The 25,087-nt window shown below is 44.4% G+C and overlaps 1 protein-coding gene across 3 annotated transcripts; it reads left to right on the plus strand.

Annotated features, from left to right (window-relative positions):
* Window positions 1-1,044: 1,044 nt before the first annotated feature.
* On the plus strand, window positions 1,045-22,461 carry azin1b (antizyme inhibitor 1b). 3 transcript variants are annotated; one of them, XM_024395200.2, is made up of 12 exons: window positions 1,045-1,230; window positions 2,882-3,025; window positions 3,439-3,611; window positions 4,453-4,626; window positions 6,348-6,520; window positions 7,228-7,356; window positions 7,654-7,735; window positions 10,261-10,335; window positions 10,512-10,677; window positions 11,259-11,374; window positions 14,805-15,028; window positions 21,686-22,461. In XM_024395200.2, exons 3-12 carry the CDS (start codon window positions 3,510-3,512, stop codon window positions 21,759-21,761), a joined length of 1,317 nt encoding a protein of 438 aa, XP_024250968.1. In that variant the 5' UTR covers window positions 1,045-1,230; window positions 2,882-3,025; window positions 3,439-3,509; the 3' UTR covers window positions 21,762-22,461. The 3 variants fall into 3 exon arrangements, with proteins under 3 accessions (XP_024250968.1, XP_042165877.1, XP_042165876.1); XM_042309943.1 differs by lacking the exon at window positions 1,045-1,230 and adding an exon at window positions 1,366-1,389; XM_042309942.1 differs by lacking the exon at window positions 1,045-1,230 and adding an exon at window positions 1,673-1,806.
* The last annotated feature ends 2,626 nt before the right edge of the window (window positions 22,462-25,087 follow it).

Consider the following 25,087-nt stretch of genomic DNA (forward strand, 5'->3'; position numbering starts at 1 on the left):
ATTGGTTCTATAAAAATGAAATCCATAACTGGTGTAGGGTGACACAGACACAAATTGTGACAAACTGTAGCAGGATGAGAAATGAATAACTTGTTATAGAATAGTTATGGATTTCGTTTAATGTTTACACCCCACTGTTTACACCCCACTGTTTACACCCCACTGTCACTGTTACACAGTACTGTTACACCTTACAGTTACACCCTACTGTTACACCCTACTGTCACACCCAAATGTTTACAGCTATTGAATATTCCCCGAATCTTGTGACTATGCATAATTCACCCTGTAAAGAAAACTTGGATTTAAACCATTTCACTCTGTGAGGAGCATAAAATGGATCTGTGTTTCAAACAGGTGAAAGAAAGAACTTAAAAACATTTCTATATTTATTTAGAACAAACAAGAGTTTAGATTAGAGCAGTGGTGCCCAACTCTGGTCCTCGAGTACCCCCTTACAGTAGACATGTAGACATCATCAGGCCTTCAATGAGTTGAATCAGGTACATTTGTCCAGGGCTACAACAGAAATGTGTGCCGCTGTGGGGACAGTAGAACTGGAGTTTGGTACCACTGGATTTGGGTAGCTGAAATGGGATTCTATAGTATAGCAGGTAAACTAATATGTTCCTGTTTGATGTACAGTAATGTGTGTTTACATGATGTGTGCATTGCACTGACAGAGTGACAGCTGAGCCACATAAAATAATAGGAGATCAGACACAAATAGCCAGCGTTTACTTTTGTCACACACTCTGGAGTGAATTGGTGTCAATGTGAGAAGCATCTGTTGCTGGTGTTCATAATTATATAAATGATTCAGAATCTTATTCAACAGCAAATGCAAGTAAATTGTCATAATATTCATGAGTGTGAAATAATCTTCCAAACAGTTTATGATGTGATAGTCCCTGTCTGTATAAAGTCATATGTTAGCACCAAATATAATAACCATGATTAAACACGCAACAAATCTATTTGATTCGGAAATACATATTTGGCATTTCCTTTAAAAATAGCGAAACGTGATTGGCTAGGGTGAAGCAGACCTCGCCCCTTCTCCAAGTAGCCAAGAGAAACAACGGCCGTACATTTACAGAGCTGTCGTCGGCCAAACATATGGCAAAAATAGACCTTGTTCTTTCTTTTTAATGTGGTGTGTACTACATTTTAAAAATTCCGCCGAAAAAGAGAAGACGATTTTCCGAAACATTTTCGCCGTTATCTCACGTAAGTATAAAAAGACTTCGATTGAATTGGTGCTAAGTAAGCTGGCTAGCCAACGCAACATGGCGGGCGGAGTCCTAGCAGGCTAACAGGGCGCTAACTGCTAACTAGCCACAACACGGGCGACCTGCTTTCCTTTCCATCTGGAAATGGCGCTCTCATGTAAACATTGTTTACCTGTAGAACAAAATAAGATACTATTTGATAAATGATAGCATTAATGTATTTCAGTTGTTAGCTACGTGTATTTGTTAACATTGCGCTCTTCGTGAAACCAAAGCGACTTCTAACTACTGTCAAATGTTTAAAAACGTTTCGCTGTGTCTCTGGACATTGACAGCCAAATGAATGTTAAGGAGCTACCTAATTACCTCTTAATGTTTATCAGACATCATTCCTTGCTCGTTTGCTGTGTTGTGATAACAAACCAATGACCTGTTAGACTTCTCTAACGCCCAGAAAGCTCCGGTTCAGACTCCGGTTCTCCAGCTCTCCAAGCGGTATGTCAAAATACGGTCGTTGGTCACAAAATATGGAGTTTCACTGAGCAACTATCTTCATTTACTCCCGTTACGACTGGTATGTACTTTAAAAAAGAATTAGATATAAATAATGTACAAACAACCGAGAAAATGTCACTTCCAGGATTGACTCGTGATTGCCACGCTCAGGTCGGAAGTCTACAGCAGCTATAGATATATTTATTTATTATATATATATATATATATTTATTTATTATATATATATTTATTTATTATATATATATTTATTATATTTTCCATTAATTGTTTTAAAAATATATATACATTTAGACGTTTTTTGGAAGTACCTACCGGCCCAACGTGAGTAAATTTAAGAGTTGCTCAACAAAACTTTATATTTGGTTATTTTGACAAAACGCTTGCCGAGCTGGTGAGTGGGAGTTAGTCTGGGCGTTAGGTCTAAAGTACAAGATACAGGTTCAGACCTAGTTACATTTTCTTCTCTGTGCTTGCTCATATTCTACCCATTCATCCTGGTCATCCGTGATACTGATTCAAAATACCGCCTTTACTGGGAACCAAAGTAACACTTGCTAGATAGTGTTTTGCGTTGCATGGCAGCATTTTCTCTCCCATATTTCTTTGCTTGTCAAAGCACATTGATTAATTATGCAAATAGTATGTTTTATTGATGTGTATCCAACAGCTTTCAGCCTCAAATGAATCTTAAACTCTCCAAGAAATGTTTTCCTAAACATAGTTGGTTACAGTGCTCCGGTAAATGAGTACGGAATGCCATGTTTTGACTTTGTCAATATTTACCTAAACCACCACTGGGTTGAAGCTAAGTACCTAACATATCGATCCTTCCATACACCACTGTAGTTGAAAAGTCACTAACAAATGGTTATTTTAGGGTGCGGTAAATTTCACTCATCATAGCTATGTGTACAGACTTTACCATCAGTATAATCTGTCAATGAATAATTAGTTTCCAGGTTTATGCAATAGTGACTAGATCTGAACACACTGTACCCTCTATCCATGCTGTTACGCCTGGCTGACTATGTTAATGACTTGTCTGAGCCTTTAGGCCTTTGAGTCACACATTTCCAGTTTCAACACAAACAATCAGCAACTTTAAAAAAAACGTGTACCTGTTCTCCCCACAGGGCTCCCTCTTCTCTTTACAGGTGTATAACTGCTACCCAGAAGGCCTAGGGGCGTCCCTTTACCGGGAGCGCTTTGACTTCAACGCTGAGCCGCCTTGGGATCCTAGCTGATAGCGGGACACGGCCTTCTACAGACTTGTCCATGTAAGCAGAAGCCATTCTGACCCTTTCCGTAGGGTGCCTTCGAACCGGACGAACAGGAACTCAATGGTTTACAATAAGAGCAGTGTGTTATAGCCCTAGTGGTGTTTCTCTGCGTCAGACAACCAGTTGATGTAAGGGTGCCTTCAAACCAAAACACAAAGGGGCTTGTTTATGTCAACATGTGACGCCTCTGGAATTAAGGTCAATATTGGAAACATCATACACAGTCCAAGCCATGTCTCAGCAAGCATGGTGGAGAATACATAGATTTATCATCTACTTCAGATAAACAAAATGAATGAAAAGTAGTTTTTTTGTACTAGCGTGCATGGTTTCTTAAAGGAGATTTGTAATAATGAAGTTGATGTCCACCTACCAGCTACATATGGTTGTCCTCTCTCTGTGTGTTGCAGGACCCATGGCTCAGTCGCGACTGACTACTTGACTACTACTTCTTTATGATTGTCTGCTGAATACGGTTGAGATGAAAGGACTCGCTGACGAACCAAACCACATGATTGAACTCCTGGAGGGAGGAACCACCCTGGAAGATGTCATTGACGGGCATGTTTACGAACAAGCTCTGGTGAGGGAATTGATTGATTTCACACGATTAGAAGAGCTACAAGAACCCTGGTGGAGGATTCATGAAAGCCTTAACAATGTGTAAACCCCCCTCCCCCCCCAAATTCCGTGTGTGCGACGAGCGCTTGTCTTTCGGTGCGCGTGTGTGCGCGACGAGCGCTTGTCTTTCGGTGCGCGTGTGTGCGTGTGTGTGTGACCTGCGCTTGTCTTTCCGTGTGTGTGTGTGTGTGACCTGCGCTTGTCTTTCCGTGTGTGTGTGTGACCTGCGCTTGTCTTTCCGTGTGTGTGTGTGACCTGCGCTTGTCTTTCCGTGTGTGTGTGTGACCTGCGCTTGTCTTTCCGTGTGTGTGTGTGACCTGCGCTTGTCTTTCCGTGTGTGTGTGTGACCTGCGCTTGTCTTTCCGTGTGTGTGTGTGACCTGCGCTTGTCTTTCCGTGTGTGTGTGTGTGTGACCTGCGCTTGTCTGTCTGTGTGTGTGTGTGTGACCTGCGCTTGTCTGTCTGTGTGTGTGTGTGTGACCTGCGCTTGTCTGTCTGTGTGTGTGTGTGTGTGTGACCTGCGCTTGTCTTTCCGTGTGTGTGTGTGTAACCTGCGCTTGTTTTTCCGTGTGTTTGTGTGTGACTAGCGCTTGTCTTTCGGTGTGTGTGTGTGTGTGTGTGTGACTAACGTGTGTATATTTATTATATCTATATCTAGCGCTTCTTTGTATATGTCTGTGTTTGTATATACACAGACAGACAAGTGCTAGAGAGGGTGTGTGTGTGCATATATGGAAGGAGGAACCACCCTGTGTGTGTGTGATATATATATATATATATATAACTAGCTCTTGTGTTCCCCAGGCTGAAAAGAGTGTGTTTGTAGTGTCTGACCTTGGGTCCCTAATGAGACAGCATGTCCAGTGGCAGCTCACCATGCCCCAGATCAGGCCCTACTACCAGGTCCAATCCAACAGCAGCCCGGTTGTCATCGAGGTCCTGGCCTCTCTCGGCCTCGGCTTCGTCTGTGCTGACAAGGTGAGTGGTACCTTTTAAATTTTTTTTAAAAATTTTTATCACTTGTGTTTTTATTAAAACAAATGATACATCAAGTAACATTAACGTTATTCTTGAATACCTTTTCATTCTGTCGGCTTTCTGTGCCAGTGGGAGCACAAACACTGAAGGATAGGTAATAACACATCCGTCACCCTCAACACGGGGGCCCCTCAGGGTTGTGTACTTAGTCCCCTCCTGTACTCCCTGTTCGCCCGTGACTGCACGACTCCAACACCATCATTAAGTTTGCCCACGACTCAACGGTGTTACCGACAATGATGAGACAGCCTTTTGGGAGGAGGTCAGCGACCTGGCCGGGTGTTGCCAGGACAACAACCTCCTTCAACAACGTGTTCAAGACCAAAGGAGATGATTGTGGACTACAGGAAAAGGAGGGCTGAAAACAACCCCATTCACATCGACGGGGCTGTAGTGTAGTGGAGTGGGTCGAGAGCTTCAAGTTCCTTAGTGTCCACATCCTGACTGGTTGCATCACCGCCTGGTGTGGCAACTGCTCGGCATCTGACTGTAAGGCGCTACAGAGGGTAGTGCATTCAGTACATCACTGGGGCCAAGTGTCCTGCCATCCAGGACCTGTATACCAGGCGGTGTCAGAGGAAAGCCCATAAAATTGTCAGACTCCAGTCACCCAAGTTCTGGACCGTTTTCTCTGCTACCGCACAGCAAGCGGTACCGGAGCACCAAGTCTAGGACTAAACTGCTCCTCAACAGCTTCTACCCCCAAGCCATTAGACTGCTGAACAATTCATAAAAGTCATCACCAGACAATTTACATTGCCCCCATTCCCTTTTGAACACTACTGCTACTTGCTGTTTGTTTGTTACATATATATATATATATATAGTCATATGTCACACCCCACCTACATGTACAGATTACCTCAACTAACCTGTACCCCCGCACACAGACTTGGTACCGGTACCCCTGTATATAGCCTCCACATTGACTCTGTACCGGTACACCCTCTATATAGCCTTCACATTGACTCTGTACCGGTACCCCCTGTATATAGCCTTCACATTGACTCTGTACCGGTACCCCCTGTATATAGCCTCCACATTGACTCTGTACCGTAACCCCCTGTATATAGCCTCCACATTGACTCTGTTCCGGTACCCCCTGTATATAGCCTCCACATTGACTCTGTACTGGTACCCTCTGTATATAGCCTCCACATTGACTCTGTTCCGGTACCCCCTGTATATAGCCTCCACATTGACTCTGTACCGGTACCCCCTGTATATAGCCTCCACATTGACTCTGTACCGTAACACCCTGTATATAGCCTCCACATTGACTCTGTACCGTAACACCCTGTATATAGTCTCCACATTGACTCTGTACCGGTACCCCCTGTATATAGCCTCCACATTGACTCTGTACCGTAATACCCTGTATATAGCCTCCACATTGACTCTGTACCGTAATACCCTGTATATAGCCTCACTGTTATTTAGTTTTTTTTCTTACTTTGTTTTTAAAGAAAATATTAGCAAAAAACAAATCTGCATCGTTGCTTAAGGGCTTGTAAATAAGCACGTCATGGTTAGGTCTACACCGGTTGTTTTTCGACTCGTGACGAATAACATTTTATTTGAACTACACAGGGAACCGTTTCCTAAAGTGGAACCTGTGTGTCCTGTGTTCTAACGTATGTGTCTATGATGTGTTGTCTCAGGCTGAAGTCAGTCTGGTGTTGGACCACGGCGTGCCCCCTGACAACATCATCTTCTCTGGAGTTTGCAAACAGCTGTCCCACATCAAACACGCAGCCAAGAATGGCGTCGACCTCTTGGTGTGCGACAGCGAGACGGAACTCTACAAGATAGCCCGTTCTCACCCCAAAGCCAGGTAGGTGCCCATGCAGACCAGACTTTAAAAGGAAATTGCACATCTAGGTGTTTCTTGGTTTGTAGTTAACTTGGTTTGTAGTTAAATGTTGAAGTAATTCAAAAGGAAAAAAGCTCCTTCACACTTTAAAAAAAAAAAATCAGCATCACATACTGATATGACCATGTCAGGTCTCTGAACTACGGACGAGAGGACCGTGTCAGGTCTCTGAACTACGGACGAGAGGACCGTGTCAGGTCTCTGAACTACGGACGAGAGGACCGTGTCAGGTCTCTGAACTACGGACGAGAGGACTGTGTCAGGTCTCTGAACTACGGACGAGAGGACCGTGTCAGGTCTCTGAACTACGGACGAGAGGACCGTGTCAGGTCTCTGAACTACGGACGAGAGGACCGTGTCAGGTCTCTGAACTACGGACGAGAGGACCGTGTCAGGTCTCTGAACTACGGACGAGAGGACCGTGTCAGGTCTCTGAACTACGGACGAGAGGACCGTGTCAGGTCTCTGAACTACGGACGAGAGGACCGTGTCAGGTCTCTGCGGACTACGGAATAAACCAGTCACTAATGAATTTTTGTAGATGGTGTAAATCTTCTGTATATTGTATTTGTTTTTGTCAGCACCACAGGTCAGATTCCTGGGACAATGTAAATGTCCTTAGTGAATAAAGTGAATTGTGCCTCGTTCTATTCCTCATCTTCTCCCAGGCTGCTGGTTCAGGTAACTACATGGGCCCAGGCAGCAGAGACCAGCATGGAGTTTGGCTGCTCTCTGAAGAGCTGTAGACACCTGCTGGAGGCTGCCAAGGACCTGGGGGTGCAGGTGGTGGGAGTTACGTAAGTACACATCTTTCATCGTGTAGCTGGATGCTGTTAAATGGTGGCCATCACAAGTAGCGCTTTGTCCATTGTAGTGATTTTAAAGGGTTGGTTCATCCAATCTACATGTTTTAGGTTAAATTAATTTGACCTTGAGTTACCTGTTGGGCTGTAGCGACAAATTCAACTGTTTACTTCTGCTTCAGGCAGTAGCTACCATGATTTAGCATCTTCCTTATCCTTACAATCGTATGTTAGAAACCTGGTTATTACTGTTAGTACAGTAATTACAATTGTCTTTGGTTGTGTCTTCAGGTTTCACATTCCCAGCTCCTGCAAGGACCTGCAGGCCTACACCCACGCGCTGTCGGATGCCCGCTGTGTGTTTGACATGGGGGTGAGTGGAGGAGCTTATTACTGGGTATTAAGGGGGTTAGCCTCTTGATTCTAGCCATCCCAGATCCGGGATCGTGAATACAGCCTCTAGCTCATTACCATAACGCACCGTTAACTATTCATGAAAATCGCAAATGAAATGAAATTAATATGCTAGCTCTCAAGCTTAGCCTTTTGTTTACAACACTGTCATCTCAGATTTTCAAAATATGCTTCTCAACCATAGCAAAACAAGCATTTGTGTAACAGCTAGCGCAGCTAGCGTAGCATTTAGTGTTAGCATCAGCAGACAACATTTTCACAAAAACCAGAAAATCATTCAAATAAAATCATTTACCTTTGAAGAACTTCAGATGTTTTCAATGAGGAGACTCTCAGTTAGATAGCAAATGCTCAGTTTTTCCTGAAAGATTATTTGTTTAGGAGAAATCGCTCCGTTTGGTGCGTCACGTTTAGCTACCAAAAAACCCCGAAAAATCAGTCTTCAAAACGCCGAACTTTTTTCCAAATTAACTCTATAATATCGACTGAAACATGGTAAATGTTGTTTAGAATCAATCCTCAAGGTGTTTTTCACATATCTCTTAATGTTGAAAGCCTCCTCTCTCCTCTCAATCACTTAATGACTGCGTGCAGCTTGTAGATTACGCACCAATTTAGACAAAGGACACCGGGCGGACCCCTGGTAAATGTAGTCTCTTATGGCCAATCTTCCAATGATATGCCTACAAATACGTCACAATGCTGCAGACACCTTGGAGAAACGATAGAAAGGGCAGGCTCATTCCCGGCGCATTCACAGCCATATAAGGAGACAATGGAAAACAGGGCCTCAAAAATTCTGTCCATTTCCTGGTTGAAGTTTCATCTTGGTTTCGCCTGTAGCATGAGTTCTGTGGCACTCACAGACAATATCTTTGCAGTTTTGGAAACCTTAGTGTTTTCTTTCCAAAGCTGCCAATTATATGCATGGTCGAGCATCTTTTCGTGACAAAATATTGCGCTTAAAACGGGCACGTTTTTTTATCCATAAATTAAAAGAGCGCCCCCTATATCCAAGAAGTTAAACAGGTCAACATTTGCAAGGCCGCGGGGCCAGATGGATTACCAGGATGTGTACTGTGACCATGTGCTGACCAACTGGCAAGTGTCTTCACTGACATTTTTTAACCTGTCCCTGTCGGAGTCTGTAATACCTACATGTTTCAAGCAGACCACCATAGTCCTTGTGCCCAAGAACACTAAGGTAACCTGCCTAAATGAATACCGACCTGTAGCACTCACATCTGTAGCCATGAAGTACTTTGAAAGGCTGGTCATGGCTCACAACAACACCATCATCCCAGAAACCCTAGACCCACTCCAATCTGCATACCACCCCATCAGAACCACAGATGATGCAATCTCTACTGCACTTCACACTGCCCTTTCCCACCTGGAAAAAAGGAACAACTGTGTGAGGATGCTGTTCATTGACTACAGCTCAGCGTTCAACACCATAGTGCCGTCAAAGCTCATCACTAAGCTAAGGACTGGGACTAAACACCTCCCTCTGCAACTGGATCCTGGACTTCCTGACGGGCCACCCCCCCCCAGGTGGTAAGGGTAGGCAACAACACATCTGCCACGCTGATCCTCAACGCTGGGGCTCCTCAGGGGTGCGTGCTCAGCCCCTTCCTGTACTCTGTTCACCCACGACTGCATGGCAAAGCATGTCTCCAACACCATAAAGTTAGCTGACATCAACAGGAGCCTGATCACCAACATGGTAGAAGCAATGCTCCCCATCCAACCTGACAGAGCTTGAGATGATCTGCAGAGAAGAATGTGAGATAATCCCCAAATACAGGTGTGCCAAGCTTGTGGTGTCATACCCAAGAAGACTCAAGGCTGTAGTCACTGACAAAGGTGCTTCAACAGGCATTCAGACCCTTCACTCAATACTATGTGATATTATTATTATTAGTAGTTATATTTTTTTTATACATTTGCTAAGATTTCTAAAAAACATTTTTAGCTTTGTCATTATGAGGTATTGTGTGTAGATTGAGGGGGGAAAAGTGATTTAATCCATTTTAGAACAAGGCTGTAACTCAACAAAATGTGGGGAAAAGTCAAAGGTCTGAGAACTTTAGGAAGGCAGCGTTCATACAGAAGGTAGAAGGCGGCGTTCATACAGAAGGTAGAAGGCGGCGTTCATACAGAAGGTAGAAGGCGGCGTTCATACAGAAGGTAGAAGGCGGCGTTCATACAGAAGGTAGAAGGCAGAGTGCCTTGGTTGGAGGGCAGGTTAACTGTCCTGTTGTGTAACAATCACATGTGGGCGCAGTGAGTGCATTCTGACCCCTCCATCTGGGGGGGGTGGGGGGACCAGCTGAATATTTGGAACTCACACGTGAGACGTTTATGTCCATAGACATCCTGTAAGTGTTCAATATCTACTTCTCAGGCCTGATTTCCCCGTGTCCCCTCCCCCCTCCCCATCTTTTTTTGCTATTTAAATTGTTCTGTCTCTTTCCTGGTTAGGCGGAGTTGGGGTTCAACATGAGCATCCTGGACATTGGTGGTGGATTCTCTGGCTCAGAGTTTCAGCTCAAACAGGTATGTGATGATACCTCTCATCACATGGCATTACTTACCAAAACAAACAGATTGTATGTTTTCCCAAATGGCCCCCTATTCCTAATGGGCCCTGGTAATACATAGTGCACTATAGAGGGACTATAATGGTGTTTTTTTTGCACACAGGCATTACTCAACTGACTTCCTCTCTGTAGGTTCATACCACCGTCAGACTGCTGCTGGATGCCTACTTCCCCACTCTGTCTGGAGTGCAGGTCATCGCTCAGCCTGGTAGCTACTACGTCTCCTCTGCCTTCACTCTGGCTGTCAATGTCATCGGCAAGAAGGTTGTGGCCCGGGACTGGAACGGCCTTGCTCAGGGTGAGCCTGCTGACTGACTACTGCCGTCACTACTATTAATTGGTCCCGGGTTGCTGTTGATAATGACAGACCCTGGCCGTGACTCCGCCCTCTAAGGGTGTCTCGGAAGTTAGGATATGCTTAAAGAAACCCCACACATTTCCATGTAATTAATGGGAAGAACAGAGACAGTATTTCTCTGTGGGATAAGAAAATATCTATAACAGAGCACACACACCATGTTAGAGAATATCTTTGTACAGGTGGATGTTGCAGAACATTACAATGAACCCACTCAGGGGAATACGGTATACTGCAGAACATTACAATGAACCCACTAGGGGGAATACTGCAGAACATTACAATGAACCCACTAGGGGGTATACTGCAGAACATTACAATGAACCCACTAGGGGGTATACTGCAGAACATTACAATGAACCCACTAGGGGGTATACTGCAGAACATTACAATGAACCCACTAGGGGGTATACTGCAGAACATTACAATGAACCCACTCAGGGGAATACGGTATACTGTGGTCTCTTTGTTGGTGTACTTTGTTTTGAAACATCCTGTCTATCTCCTCATCCATCCATCAGATGAGCTGACCCCAGATGACGAGCCAGAGTTCCTGTACTACCTGAACGATGGCGTCTACGGGTCTTTCTCCAGCAAGCTGCTAGGAAGCACCATCCCTGCCCCGGCTGTGCACAAGGTCAGTAGCAGCTGGCCGGGTCCTCATCCGAGGAGACGAGGTCAGTAGCAGCCGGCCGGGTCCTCATCCGAGGAGACGAGGTCAGTAGCAGCCGGCCGGGTCCTCATCCGAGGAGACGAGGTCAGTAGCAGCCGGCCGGGTCCTCATCCGAGGAGACGAGGTCAGTAGCAGCCGGCCGGGTCCTCATCCGAGGAGACGAGGTCAGTAGCAGCCGGCCGGGTCCTCATCCGAGGAGACGAGGTCAGTAGCAGCCGGCCGGGTCCTCATCCGAGGAGACGAGGTCAGTAGCAGCCGGCCGGGTCCTCATCCGAGGAGACGAGGTCAGTAGCAGCCGGCCGGGTCCTCATCCGAGGAGACGGGGTCAGTAGCAGCTTGGCCGGGTCCTCATCCGAGGAGACGGGGTCAGTAGCAGCTGGCCGGGTCAGTAGCAGCTGGCCGGGTCCTCAGAGGAGACGAGGTCAGTAGCAGCTTAGTAACCATTAAACCCACCAAAATCAAAGTTTAGTCATTTCTAACATGTACTGCCCTATTTTTTCGTAAGAAAAGGGGGTAAAAAATGCAAGGTTAATCTCACATTAATCTTCACAATAAATCCATTATTTATTTTAGACGGGTCTAAAGAAACATGATATGAGGAAAATGTCATCTATTTCAGAAGAAAAAAAAATAGTATAATCAGAATTGTCCTTACATTATGCCCTGATCTGGCTGTGGGCTAGACTAGTTCATTTAGCAGACAAGATTAGCTTAGAATTCCGTGGCATTTACACTACCGGTCAAAAGTTTGGACACATCTACTCATTCAAGGGTTTTTCTTTATTTTTACAATGTTCTACATTGTATAATAATGGCGACGCTATCAAAACTGTGAAATAACACACATGGAATCATGTAGTAACAAAAAAAAAGTGTATATTTGAGATTCTTCAAAGTAGCCACCCTTTGCCTTGATGACAGCTTTGCACACTCTTGGCATTCTCTCAACCAGATTCACCTGGAATGCTTTTCAGGGAGCTGCTTATGTATGCCAGTTAAGCTTTACAATCGGTGTAGAGCCTATAGCCTATGGGCTAGGCTCCATGAGGTGTGAGACTTGTGATTTGAAAAAGTCGCAAAGGAAAGGCTTGCGCTGTTTCTTGCCTTACTGCACACAAGCTGAGCATCATTCACAGAGCTTGAAAGGATCTGCAGAGAAGAATGGGAGAAACTCCCCAAATACAGGTGTGCCAAGCTTGTAGCTTCATACCCAAGGCTGTAATTGCTGCCCAAAGTGCTCCAACAAAGTACTGAGTAAAGGGTCTGAATACCTATGTACACCCCTTCACTTTTCCCAAGTTTTGTTACTTTACAGCCGTACTCTACAATTTATGAAATTGTTTTTCCCCCCCATCAATCTACACATCGTGACAAAGCAAAAACATGTTTTTTGGCATTTTTGCTAATTTATAACAAATTAAACTGAAATGCCACATTTACAATCAAGTTGTTGAAACATCTCAAGGACGATCAATTGGAACAGGATGCACCTGAGCTCAATTTCGAGTCTCTTAGCAAAGGGTCTGAATACTTTAAGGTATTTAAAAAAATAATATAAAAAAAAACGTTTGCATTATTAAGGGGTTTTGTGTGTAGATTGACAATTTTAGAATAATGCTGTAGTGTAACAAACTAAATGTGGAAAAAGTGAAGGTTTGAATACTTTCTGAATGCTCTGTATATAATATGATTAACCTCTCTGGGATATGGCCAAAAGCCAGGGAAAATGCAGAGTGTCAAATTCAAATAAATTACTATAAAAATCAAACTTTCATTAAATCACACATGCAAGATAGCAAATTAAAGCTAAAGCTACACTTGTTGTGAATCCAGACATCATGTCAGATTTCAAAAATACTTTTCAGCGAAAGCAAACGATACTATTATCTGAGGATAGCACCTCTGTAAACGGAGAGAGAAAAGCATATTTCAACCCTGCAGGCGTGACACAAAACGCAGAAATAAAAATATAATTCATGCCTTTGACGAGCTTCATCTGTTGGGACTCCAATATGTCCCATAAACATCACAAATGGTCCTTTTGTTCGATTAATTCCTGTCGATATATATATAAAATCTCATAAACATATAATCTAACAATATCTTTACATATAAATATATATCCAAATATCCCATAAACATCACAAATGGTCCTTTTGTTCGATTAATTATATATATATATATCCATCCAAAATGTCCACTTATTTGGCGCGTTTGATCCAGAAAAACACCGGTTCCAACTTGCGCAACTTGACAATAAAATATCTCCAAAACTTACCTGTAAACTTTGCCAAAACATTTCAAGCTACTTTTGTAATACGACTTTAGGTATTTTTTTACATAAATAATCGATAAAATTGAAGACTGGATGATCTGTGTTCAATACAGGAAGAAAACAAACTGTAGCTTTCTGGTCACGCACCTCTATCTAACAGTACACTACAAGTGACCCTTGTTCAAGATGGCCATACTTCTGCATTACACAAAGGAAAAACCTCAACCAATTTCTAAAGACTGTTGACATCCATTGGAAGCGATAGCGAACTGCAAGAAGGTCCCTTAGAAATCTGGATTCCCAATGAAAACCCATTGAAAAGAGGGACCTCAAAAACAAACAATCTGAATGGTTTGTCCTCTGGGTTTTGCCTGCTAAATAAGTTCTGTTATACTCACAGACATGAGTATAACAGTTTTAGAATCTTCAGTGTTTTCTATCCAAATCTACTAATAATATGCATATCTTATGTTCTGGGGATGAGTAGCAGGCAGTTGAATGTGGGCATGCATTTCATCCGGACGTGAAAATACTGCCCCCTGTCACCAAGAAGTTAACAATTATTTTAATCAACTTAAATCTGAACAAAAAATATGTGTTTTATATACTCCCATTTTCTTTGAATATTTGGGATATCAACACACTATCCCCAACGTGTTGAACTGCAAACCGGGCTTAATAAGCCACCTAGAACCGTAAGATGGCAGTGGGATAAGAAGCCTCCGTAGATGACAGTGGGTCTAGAAGCCTCCGTATGACAGCAGAAGCCTCCGGATGACAGTAAAGCCTCCGTAGATGACAGTGGGTCTAGAAGCCTCCGTAGATGACAGTGGGTCTAGAAGCCTCCGTAGATGACAGTGGGTCTAGAAGCCTCCGTAGATGACAGTGGGTCTAGAAGCCTCCGTAGATGACAGTGGGTCTAGAAGCCTCCGTAGATGACAGTGGGTCTAGAAGCCTCCGTAGATGACAGTGGGTCTAGAAGCCTCCGTAGATGACAGTGGGTCTAGAAGCCTCCGTAGATGACAGTGAGTGGAGTCTCTATCATTTGCTGAACATATAGTTTGATATGCCTCACCTGTTCAAAGACCATGTGTGTAATCTTAACCTCTCCTTCCACAGAGGGGGTCTAGGGCTGAGGAACCAGTGTTCTCCAGCAGCCTGTGGGGTCCATCATGTGACAGCCTAGACCAGCTGGTAGACCACTGCCTGCTGCCTGAGCTCAGCCCTGGAGACTGGCTGGTCTTTAACAACATGGGGGCTGCTGGTCTGGGGGACCTCTCCTCCTTCAGTGACCGCTCAGCCATCAGACCACCTGTCTACTACACTGTCTCCACTGCTGACTGGTACGGCCTAGTTATAGTGCTGCAGGGGGAGGTCTAATGTGTATTTCTCTCTAGTGTTGCTTCATGTGTTGCGTCTCTAGTCAAATAGTTAGAATGTAGCTTTCTTACATCAACTAATGGCTATGTCTCTAGTCAGATAGTTAGAACGTACAGTGAGGGAAAATAGTATTTGATCCCCTGCTGATTTTGTACGTTTGCCCACTGATAAAGAAATGATCCGTCTATCATTTTAATGGTAGGTTTATTTCAAATCAAATCAAATTTTATTTGTCACATACACATGGTTAGCAGATGTTAATGCGAGTGTAGCGAAATGCTTGTGCTTCTAGTTCCGACAATGCAGTAATAACGAGCAAGTAATCTAACTAACAATTCCAAAAAAACTACTGTCTTATACACAGTGTAAGGGGATAAAGAATATGTACATAAGGATATATGAATGAGTGATGGTACAGAGCAGCATAGGCAAGATACAGTAGATGATATCGAGTACAGTATATACATATGAGATAAGTATGTAAACCAAGTGGCATAGTTAAAGTGGCTAGTGATACATGTATTACATAAGGATGCAGTCGATGATATAGAGTACAGTATCAACGTATGCATATGAGATGAACAATGTAGGGTAAGTAACATTATATAAGGTAGCATTGTTTAAAGTGGCTAGTGATATATTTACATCATTTCCCATCAATTCCCATGATTAAAGTGGCTGGAGTAGAGTCAGTGTCATTGACAGTGTGTTGGCAGTAGCCACTCAATGTTAGTGGTGGCTGTTTAACAGTCTGATGGCCTTGAGATAGAAGCTGTTTTTCAGTCTCTCGGTCCCAGCTTTGATGCACCTGTACTGACCTCGCCTTCTGGATGACAGCGGGGTGAACAGGCAGTGGCTCGGGTGGTTGATGTCCTTGATGATCTTTATGGCCTTCCTGTAGCATCGGGTGGTGTAGGTGTCCTGGAGGGCAGGTAGTTTGCCCCCGGTGATGCGTTGTGCAGACCTCACTACCCTCTGGAGAGCCTTACGGTTGAGGGCGGTGCAGTTGCCATACCAGGCGGTGATACAGCCCGCCAGGATGCTCTCGATTGTGCATCTGTAGAAGTTTGTGAGTGCTTTGGTGACAAGCCGAATTTCTTCAGCCTCCTGAGGTTGAAGAGGCGCTGCTGCGCCTTCCTCACGATGCTGTCTGTGTGAGTGGACCAATTCAGTTTGTCTGTGATGTGTATGCCGAGGAACTTAAAACTTGCTACCCTCTCCACTACTGTTCCATCGATGTGGATGGGGGGGTGTTCCCTCTGCTGTTTCCTGAAGTCCACAATCATCTCCTTAGTTTTGTTGACGTTGAGTGTGAGGTTATTTTCCTGACACCACACTCCGATCCCTGTAGGCCGTCTCGTCGTTGTTGGTGATCAAGCCTACCACTGTTGTGTCGTCCGTGGTAGGCTTGATCACCAACAACGACGAGACGGCCTAAGGAGGTGAGGGCCCTCGAGTGTTTGACGGAGTATTTGAACAGTGAGAGACAGAAAACAAAAAAATCCAGAAAAACGCATGTCAAAAATGTTATAAATTGATTTGCATTTTAATGAGGGAAATAAGTATTTGACCCCTCTGCAAAACATGACTTAGTACTTGGTGGCAATCAGAGGTCAGACGTTTCTTGTAGTTGGCCACCAGGTTTGCACACATCTCAGGAGGGATTTTGTCCCACTCCTCTTTGCAGATCTTCTCCAAGTCATTAAGGTTTCGAGGCTGACGTTTGGCAACTCGAACCTTCAGCTCCCTCCACAGATTTTCTATGGGATTAAGGTCTGGAGACTGGCTAGGCCACTCCAGGACCTTAATGTGCTTCTTCTTGAGCCACTCCTTTGTTGCCTTGGCTGTGTGTTTGGGTCATTGTCATGCTGGAATACCCATCCACGACCCATTTTCAATGCCCTGTCTGAGGGAAGGAGGTTCTCACCCAAGATTTGACGGTACGTGGCCCCGTCCATCGTCTCTGATGAGGTGAGGTTGTTCTGTCCCCTCAGCAGAGAAACACCCCCAAAGCACAACGTTTCCACCTCCATGTTTGGCGGTGGGGGTGGTGTTCTTGGGGTCATAGGCAGCATTCCTCCTCCTCCTCCAAACACGGCGAGTTGAGTTGATGCCAAAGAGCTCCATTTTGGTCTCATCTGACCACAACACTTTCACCCAGTTGTCCTCATGAATGATTCATATGTTCATTGGCAAACTTCAGATGGGCATGTATATGTGCTTTCTTGGAGGATTTCAGTCCTTCACGGCGTAGTGTGTTACCAATTGTTTTCTTGGTGACTGGTCCCAGCTGCCTTGAGATCATTGACAAGATCCTCCCGTGTAGTTCTGGGCTGATTCCTCACCGTTCTCATGATCATTGCAACTCCATGAGGTTAGATCTTGCATTGAGCCCCAGGCCCGAGGGAGATTGACAGTTCTTTTGTGTTTCTTCCATTTGCGAATAATCGCACCAACTGTTGTCACCTTCTCACCAAGCTGCTTGACGATGGTCTTGTAGCCCATTCTAGCCTTGTGTAGGTCTACAATCTTGTCCCTGACATCCTTGGAGAGCTCTTTGGTCTTGGCCATGGTGGAGAGTTTGGAATCTGATTGATTGCTTCTGTTGACAGGTGTCTTTTTATACAGGTAACAAACTGAGATTAGGAGCACTCCCTTTAAGAGTGTGCTCCTAATCTCAGCTCGTTACCTGTATAAAAGACACCCTGGGAGCCAGAAATATTTCTGATTGAGAGGGGGTCAAATACTTATTTCCCTCATTTAAAATGCAAATCAATTTATAACATTTTTGACATGTGTTTTTCTAGATTTTTTTTGTAATTCTGTCTCTCACTGTTCAAATAAACCTACCATTAAAATGATAGACGGATAATTTCTTTGTCAGTGGGCAAACGTACAAAATCAGCAGGGGATAAAATACTATTTTCCCCCTCACTGTAGCTTTCTTACATCAACTAATGGCTATGTCTCTAGCCAAATAGTTAGAATGTAGCTTTCTTACCAACAAATGGCTAACTATCTGACTAGAGACACAGAATGTAGCTTTCCTACCAACAAATGGCAATGTCTCTAGTCAGATAGTTAGAACGTAGCTTTCCTACCAACTAATGGCCGTCTCTAGTCAGATAGTTAGAACGTAGCTTTCCTACCAACTAATGGCTATGTCTCTAGTCAGATAGTTAGAATGTAGCTTTCTTACCAACTAATGGCCGTCTCTAGTCAGAGTTTACATAAGACCTCTTCATCCTAATGTCTGTGTGAAGTGGAGACTCGGACACACAGGGAGCAGTGTTGGGAGAAAGGGGAGCAACACGAAGCAGCTAACTACAGCTAAACTAGCAACATAAGTTTCACAGCCTTTCTCTCTTGTTCGACTGGTTTTCATATCAACTTTCTTTATTTGTCCAAAAGCACTATCATAATCATATTAACATGGTTTAATACACTTGGTGTAATCCTAACAACGTACAGGAACTCAAATCCTTCTGCTCACCCGATCTAGAATTCCTTACAATCAAGTGCCGGCCATTTTACCCACCAAGAGAATTCTGTGACGATAACGGACGAGCTGTGTACATTCTCCCTCAAGCAGACAGCAAGCCGGCCATCAAGGAACTTCACTGGACTGCAAACTGGAAACCATATATCCTGAGGCTGCGTTTATTGTAGCTGGGTATTTTAACAAGGCAAATTTGAGAACAAGGCTATCCACCAGCGTATTGATTGCACTACGCGCGGGGGTAATACACTCGACCACTGCTACTCTAACTTCCGTGATGCATACAAATCCCTCCCCCGCCGTCCCTTCGGCAAATTTGACCACAACTCCATCTTGCTCCTTCCGTCTTATAGGCAGAAACTCAAACAGGATGTACCAGTGACGAGAACCATTCGATGCTGGTCCGACCAATCGGAAGCCACGCTTCAAGATTGTTTTGATCACGCGGACTGGGACATACATGTTCCAGGCCTCAGAGAACAACATCGACCTATACTCGGGGAGTGAATTTAAAAGGAAGTGCATAGGAGACGTTGTACCCACTGTGACTAAAATCTACCCTAACCAGAAACCGTGGATGGATGGCGGCATTCGCAAAACTGAAAGCACGATCCACCACATTTAACCATGGAAAGAGGTCTGGGAACATGTCTGAATATAAACCGTGTAGTTATTCCCTCGACGTATGTGGCAGGGTCTACAGGAAATTACGGAAACATTTTTAAATAAAATAAATAAATCTAACCAAGTCACGGACACAGACATCACGCTTCCAGACAAACTGAACACATTTTCCCACTTTGGGGATAATACAGTGGCACTGTTGCGGCCCGCTAACAAGGACTGCGCCCAACCCCCCCCTCCCTTCTCTGTGGCTGACGTGAGTAAAACATTCAAATGTGTTAACCCTCGCAAGGCTCTTGGCCCAGATGGCATCCTCAAAGCATACGCAAACCAGCTGGCTGGTGTGTTTACGGACATATTCAATCTCTCCCTATCCCAGTCTGTTGTCCCCACATGCTTCAAGATGGCCACCATTGTTCCTGTACCCAAGAAGGCAAAGGTAACTGAACTAAATGACTACCGCCCCGTAGCACTCACTTCTGTCATCATGAAGTGCTTTGAGAGACTAGTCAAGGATCATATCACCTCCACCCTACCTGCCACCCAAGACCACTTCACCATTCAACACCACAGTACCCTCCAAGCTCATCATTAAGCTGGAGGCCCTGGGTCTCAACCCCACCCTGTGCAATTGGGTCCTGGACTTCCTGACGGGCTGCCCCCAGGTGGTGAAGGTAGGAAAACACATCTCCACTTGGCTGATCCACAACACTGTGGCCCCACAGGGGTGCATTCTCAGCCCTCTCCTGTACTCCATGTTCACTTAGGACTGCGTGGCCATGCATGCCTCCAACTCAATCATCAAGTTTGCAGACGACACAACCATAGTTGTCCTGATTACCACCAACAACAACGAGACAGCCTACAGGGAGGAGGTGAGGGCACTCGGAGTGTGGTTTCAGGAAAACAACCTCTCACTCAACATCAACAAAACAAAGGAGAGGACTTCAGGAAACAGCGGAGGGAGCACCCCCCACATCGATGCCACATCAACAAAAGGAAGGGACTGCAGTGGAGAAGGTGGAAAGATTTAAATTCCTGGGCGTACACATCACAGACAAACTGAATTGGTCCACCCACATAAACATGTGGTGAAGGCGCAACAGCGCCTCTTCAACCTCAAGAGGCTGAAGACATTTGGCTTAGCACCTAAAACCCTGACAAAGTTTTACAGATGCACCATTGAGAGCATCCCTTCTGGCTGTATCACCGCCTAGTACGGCAACTGCACCGCCCTCAACCGCAAGGCTCTCCAGAGGGTAGTGAGGTCTGCACAACGCATCACCGGGGGAAAACTACCTGCCCTCCAGGACACCTACACCACCCGATGTCACAGGAAGGCCATAAAGATCATCAAGGACATCAACCACCAGAGCCACTGCCTGTTCACCCCGCTATCATCCAGAAGGCGAGGTCAGTACAGGTGCATCTAAGCTGAGACTGAAAAACAGCTTCTATCCCAAGGCCATCAGACTGCTGAACAGCCATCACTAACTCAGGGAGTCTGCTGCCTACATGGAGACCCAATCACTGTCCACTTTAATAAATGGAACACTAGTCACTTTAAACTGACTCTAAATAATGCCACTTTAATAATGTTTACATATCTTACATTACTCATATCACGTGTATATACTTTTAATTTTTTTTTATACCAGCACCTTGCCTATGCTGCTCGGCCACCTTACCATCTCTACTCCTTCAGAACCAACTACCTACCTTACCATCTCTACTCCTTCAGAACCAACTACCTACCTTACCACCTCTACTCCTTCAGAACCAACTACCTACCTTACTATCTCTTCGTTCAGAACCAGTGTTGCTGGATATATTTGGGTCTCCCGAGTAATGCAGCGGTCTAAGGCACCGCTTCTCAGCGCTAGAGGCGTCACTACAGACCCTGGTTCGAATCCAGGCTGTATCACAACCGGCTGTGATTGGGAGCCTCATAGGGCGGCGCACAATTGGCACAGCGTCGTCTGGGTTTGGCCGGTGTAGGCCGTCATTGTAAATAAGAATTTGTTCTTAACTGACTTGCCTAGTTAAGTAAATAAAATAAAAAATTGCATTTTGGCAAATGTTTGCAAATGATGTATTCTATTCTCTGCCTCATTCCAGTAGCTGCATGTTCAATACTGTGAGATGCTTTTGAATCTCTTATTGGAAAAAAGTCTGTTCATAGTATTTCCTATTTAACCGGTTAATGGGGGTTGGTTAGTCGGCAACAAAATTGACTGAAATTTGCATCCATACTCATATTAGATATCAATGTTATGTCCATCATGCTAGGAGTTCACGTTCCGAAGTGGTGATGTATATTGGCGCACACATTTCTTTCATCTTCACTGTTTGTGATAGATAATATATCAAAAACACTGACAAGATGTATACTGGAAAATATTGTTGGAAGCTTTACCATCATTGCCCATTCCTGATTTTTATTGTGTTCCACTGCAACTTTATTAGTCAAACGATTTTTTTCCTGTGTGTTCCCCAGGTACAACATACAGGAGGCTGGGATAGCTGTGGACAGCATCATGAAGAACTTCTCCATGGTCCAGTACGGTGCATAGCTCTGCTCTGTCCCTCTGCTCTGTCCCTCCCTCTCCGTTGTGACATCCGAGAGAGATCTCCTTACCCTGGGCTTTTAGTGGTCAACATTCCAACGGCCTTGGAAAACGCAGTGGTCAACATTCCAGGAAGGTTGAAATAGACTTGTGATTTCCTGGGAACAGAAAACGATTTATTGGTGACCCATACCTCCAATTCTCAATTTGTTTTTGGAAAAAAAGATAGATCAACACGTTTATCCCTCTTCCTACTCGCCCCTCAGACAGAAAACAACACGTTTATCCCTCTTCCTACTCGCCCCTCAGATAGAAAACAACACGTTTATCCCTCTTCCTACTCGCCCCTCAGATAGAAAACAACACGTTTATCCCTCTTCCTACTCGCCCCTCAGATAGAAAACAACACGTTTATCCCTCTTCCTACTCGCCCCTCAGATAGAAAACAACACGTTTATCCCTCTTCCTACTCGCCCCTCAGATAGAAAACAACACGTTTATCCCTCTTCCTACTCGCCCCTCAGATAGAAAACAACACGTTTATCCCTCTTCCTACTCGCCCCTCAGATAGAAAACAACACGTTTATCCCTCTTCCTACTCGCCCCTCAGACAGAAAACGACACGTTTATCCCTCTTCCTACTCGCCCCTCAGACAGAAAACGACACGTTTATCCCTCTTCCTACTCGCCCCTCAGACAGAAAACACACGTTTATCCCTCTTCCTACTCGCCCCTCAGATTTTATCCCTCTTCCTACTCGCCCTCAGATAGAAAACAGAAAGACAGAAAACGACACGTTTATCCCTCTTCCTACTCGCCCCTCAGACAGAAAACGACACGTTTATCCCTCTTCCTACTCGCCCCTCAGACAGAAAACGACACGTTTATCCCTCTTCCTACTCGCCCCTCAGACAGAAAACAACACGTTTATCCCTCTTCCTACTCGCCCCTCAGACAGAAAACAACACGTTTATCCCTCTTCCTACTCCCCCTCAGACAGAAAACGACACGTTCCCTCTTCCTACTCGCCCCTCAGACAGAAAACGACACGTTTATCCCTCTTCCTACTCGCCCCTCAGACAGAAAACAACACGTTTATCCCTCTTCCTACTCGCCCCTCCTCCTCAGACAGAAAACAACACGTTTATCCCTCTTCCTACTCGCCCCTCCTCCTCAGATAGATCAACACGTTTATCCCTCTTCCTACTCGCCCCTCAGAAAACAACACGTTTATCCCTCTTCCTACTCGCCCCTCCTCAGATAGAAAACAACACGTTTATCCCTCTTCCTACTCGCCCCTCCTCCTCAGACAGAAAACAACACGTTTATCAGTAACATATGCAACTAAATGGATGACTGTGTAGATGGAACTCCGCTTCCTAACCAGGTTTATTCATTAGATAGTTTACATAAATGTGTAATTGGTTCATTTATATTATATATTGATTACCTGTTGACAGTCTTGTAAAAATCACTTGTCTGTTCAACATGATGATGCATTTGTCTATAGAAAATGATTCGCCAGGTTTAATATTTAAAATCAGTACTACATTTTTGCTTTTGACCCCATAGTCTAGTTTAAGTGAGATGTTAACCTTAACCCATTCTTGATTACGTTTCATATTTTTGGGGGGGGGTTTATTAATTGCATTTTGTAAAATAATATGGAGCACGTTTGAGTTCCCGCCAACATTTTCCCCAAGTACATGCGGTTTTACTGAGCAATATCTTCCGTGGGAATACTGTTGTCTGTTTGAACGCTACATGGATAACTGTGATTCCATTGTGACATCTTAACGTTCTTGCTTGGTGAGAGGGGCATTTTGAAGGATTTGTTGAAGTGATTTCTTCTCAGAGGAGTTCTGAACAGAACTAGCTGGGTTCTGTTTGCTAATGTACAGACAGAACTGTACCAGGCTGGCCGAAAGTGGTCCTCGGTTCTAAAACCTTTTTGAGGAAGTGTTCTGGACAGGAAAGCCCCCTTCAGCATTACAGCCCTTGGCTTTCACTCTGATCATGCTGTATAGCTTCTATAGCTTCTCTGCTGGGTTAGAGATACAACTAACATCAGCCTTGAGACTTGGACTCACTTGGAACATTTTGTTTCTATAAACATTTCAGCCACAAGTGTGTTACAAGGCTTTGTTCTCTATCGCCACAGCACATAGCAGTCCACCAATAGACTTGTCTTCATATTTATGTGGATCTAGCTTCTCATGCCTCTCTTACTGTATGGTGGTCTAACATGGAGTCTTGTACACTTTTTCATGTCTAAATAAGGTGACCAGAGCTGGACCCATATCTGGTTGTGCTCTTTCCATCTCCATTGCTCATTGTCAATCCCAAGCTGTTTGCCATGACAATGAGTGACAAGGAAGTGGGCATGATAGTGCAAACAGACTGGCACTCAAGCTAGACCAGACCTGACTGAACTCTTAACTGTCCCCCTTGTTGGACAAGTAAAGTACTGGAAATTACTTTCTAAGGCACTAATGGACTGTGTCCTATTTTTGACTGTAAATTGTGCTTGTTAAAGTAATGCAAGTGATTAATTTAAAAGATCTTTTGGACTGAAACCCTGTCTTTGGAGTTTTGCTTTTTTCATCTCTGGGAATATATATACTAAACAAAAATATAAATGCAACAATTTGAATGGTTTTACGGAGTTCAAATAAGGAAATCAGTCAATTGAAATAAATTCATTAGGCCCGAATCTATGGAATTCACATTACTGGGCAGGGGCACAGCCATGGGTGGGCTTAGGCCCACCCACTGGGGAGCCAGGCCCAGCTAATCAGAATTATTGTTTTTTCCCACAAGGGCTATATTACAGACAAATACTTCTCAGTTTTGTCAGGTGGCTGGTCTCAAATGATCCTGCAGGTGAAGAAGCCAGATGCGGAGGTCCTGGACTGGCGTAGTTACACGTGGTCTGCGGTTGTGAGGCCGGTTGGACGTACTGCCAAATTCTCTAAAATGTTGGAGGCAGCCTACGGTAGAGAAATTAACATGCAAAAGCTCTGGTGGACATTCCTGCAGTCAGCATGCCAATTGCACACTCCCTCAACTTGAGACAACTGTGGCATTGTTGACAAAACTGCACATTTTAGTGGCCTTTTATTATCCCCAGCACAAGGTGCACCTGTGTAATTATCATGCTGTTTAATCAGTTTATTGATATTCCACACCTGTCAGGTGGATGGATTATCTTGGCAAAGAGAAATGCTCACTACCAGGGATGTAAACACATTTGTGCATAACAGTTGAGCGAAATAAGCATTTTGGAGATCTTTTATTTCAGTGTTTAATATTTGATACACAGTAACAGCAAA

This window comes from Oncorhynchus tshawytscha, linkage group LG31, assembly GCF_018296145.1.
Source record: "Oncorhynchus tshawytscha isolate Ot180627B linkage group LG31, Otsh_v2.0, whole genome shotgun sequence".
Taxonomy (NCBI): domain Eukaryota; kingdom Metazoa; phylum Chordata; class Actinopteri; order Salmoniformes; family Salmonidae; genus Oncorhynchus; species Oncorhynchus tshawytscha.

Bases quoted from the DNA above. Each gene is read 5' to 3' on its own strand.
- azin1b (XM_024395200.2), top strand. From the start codon at position 3,510: ATGAAAGGACTCGCTGACGAACCAAACCACATGATTGAACTCCTGGAG. The intron at 4,627-6,347 runs GTGAGTGGTACC...GTGTTGTCTCAG, and splicing joins GCTTCGTCTGTGCTGACAAG to GCTGAAGTCAGTCTGGTGTT. The intron at 7,736-10,260 runs GTGAGTGGAGGA...TTTCCTGGTTAG, and splicing joins GCTGTGTGTTTGACATGGGG to GCGGAGTTGGGGTTCAACAT.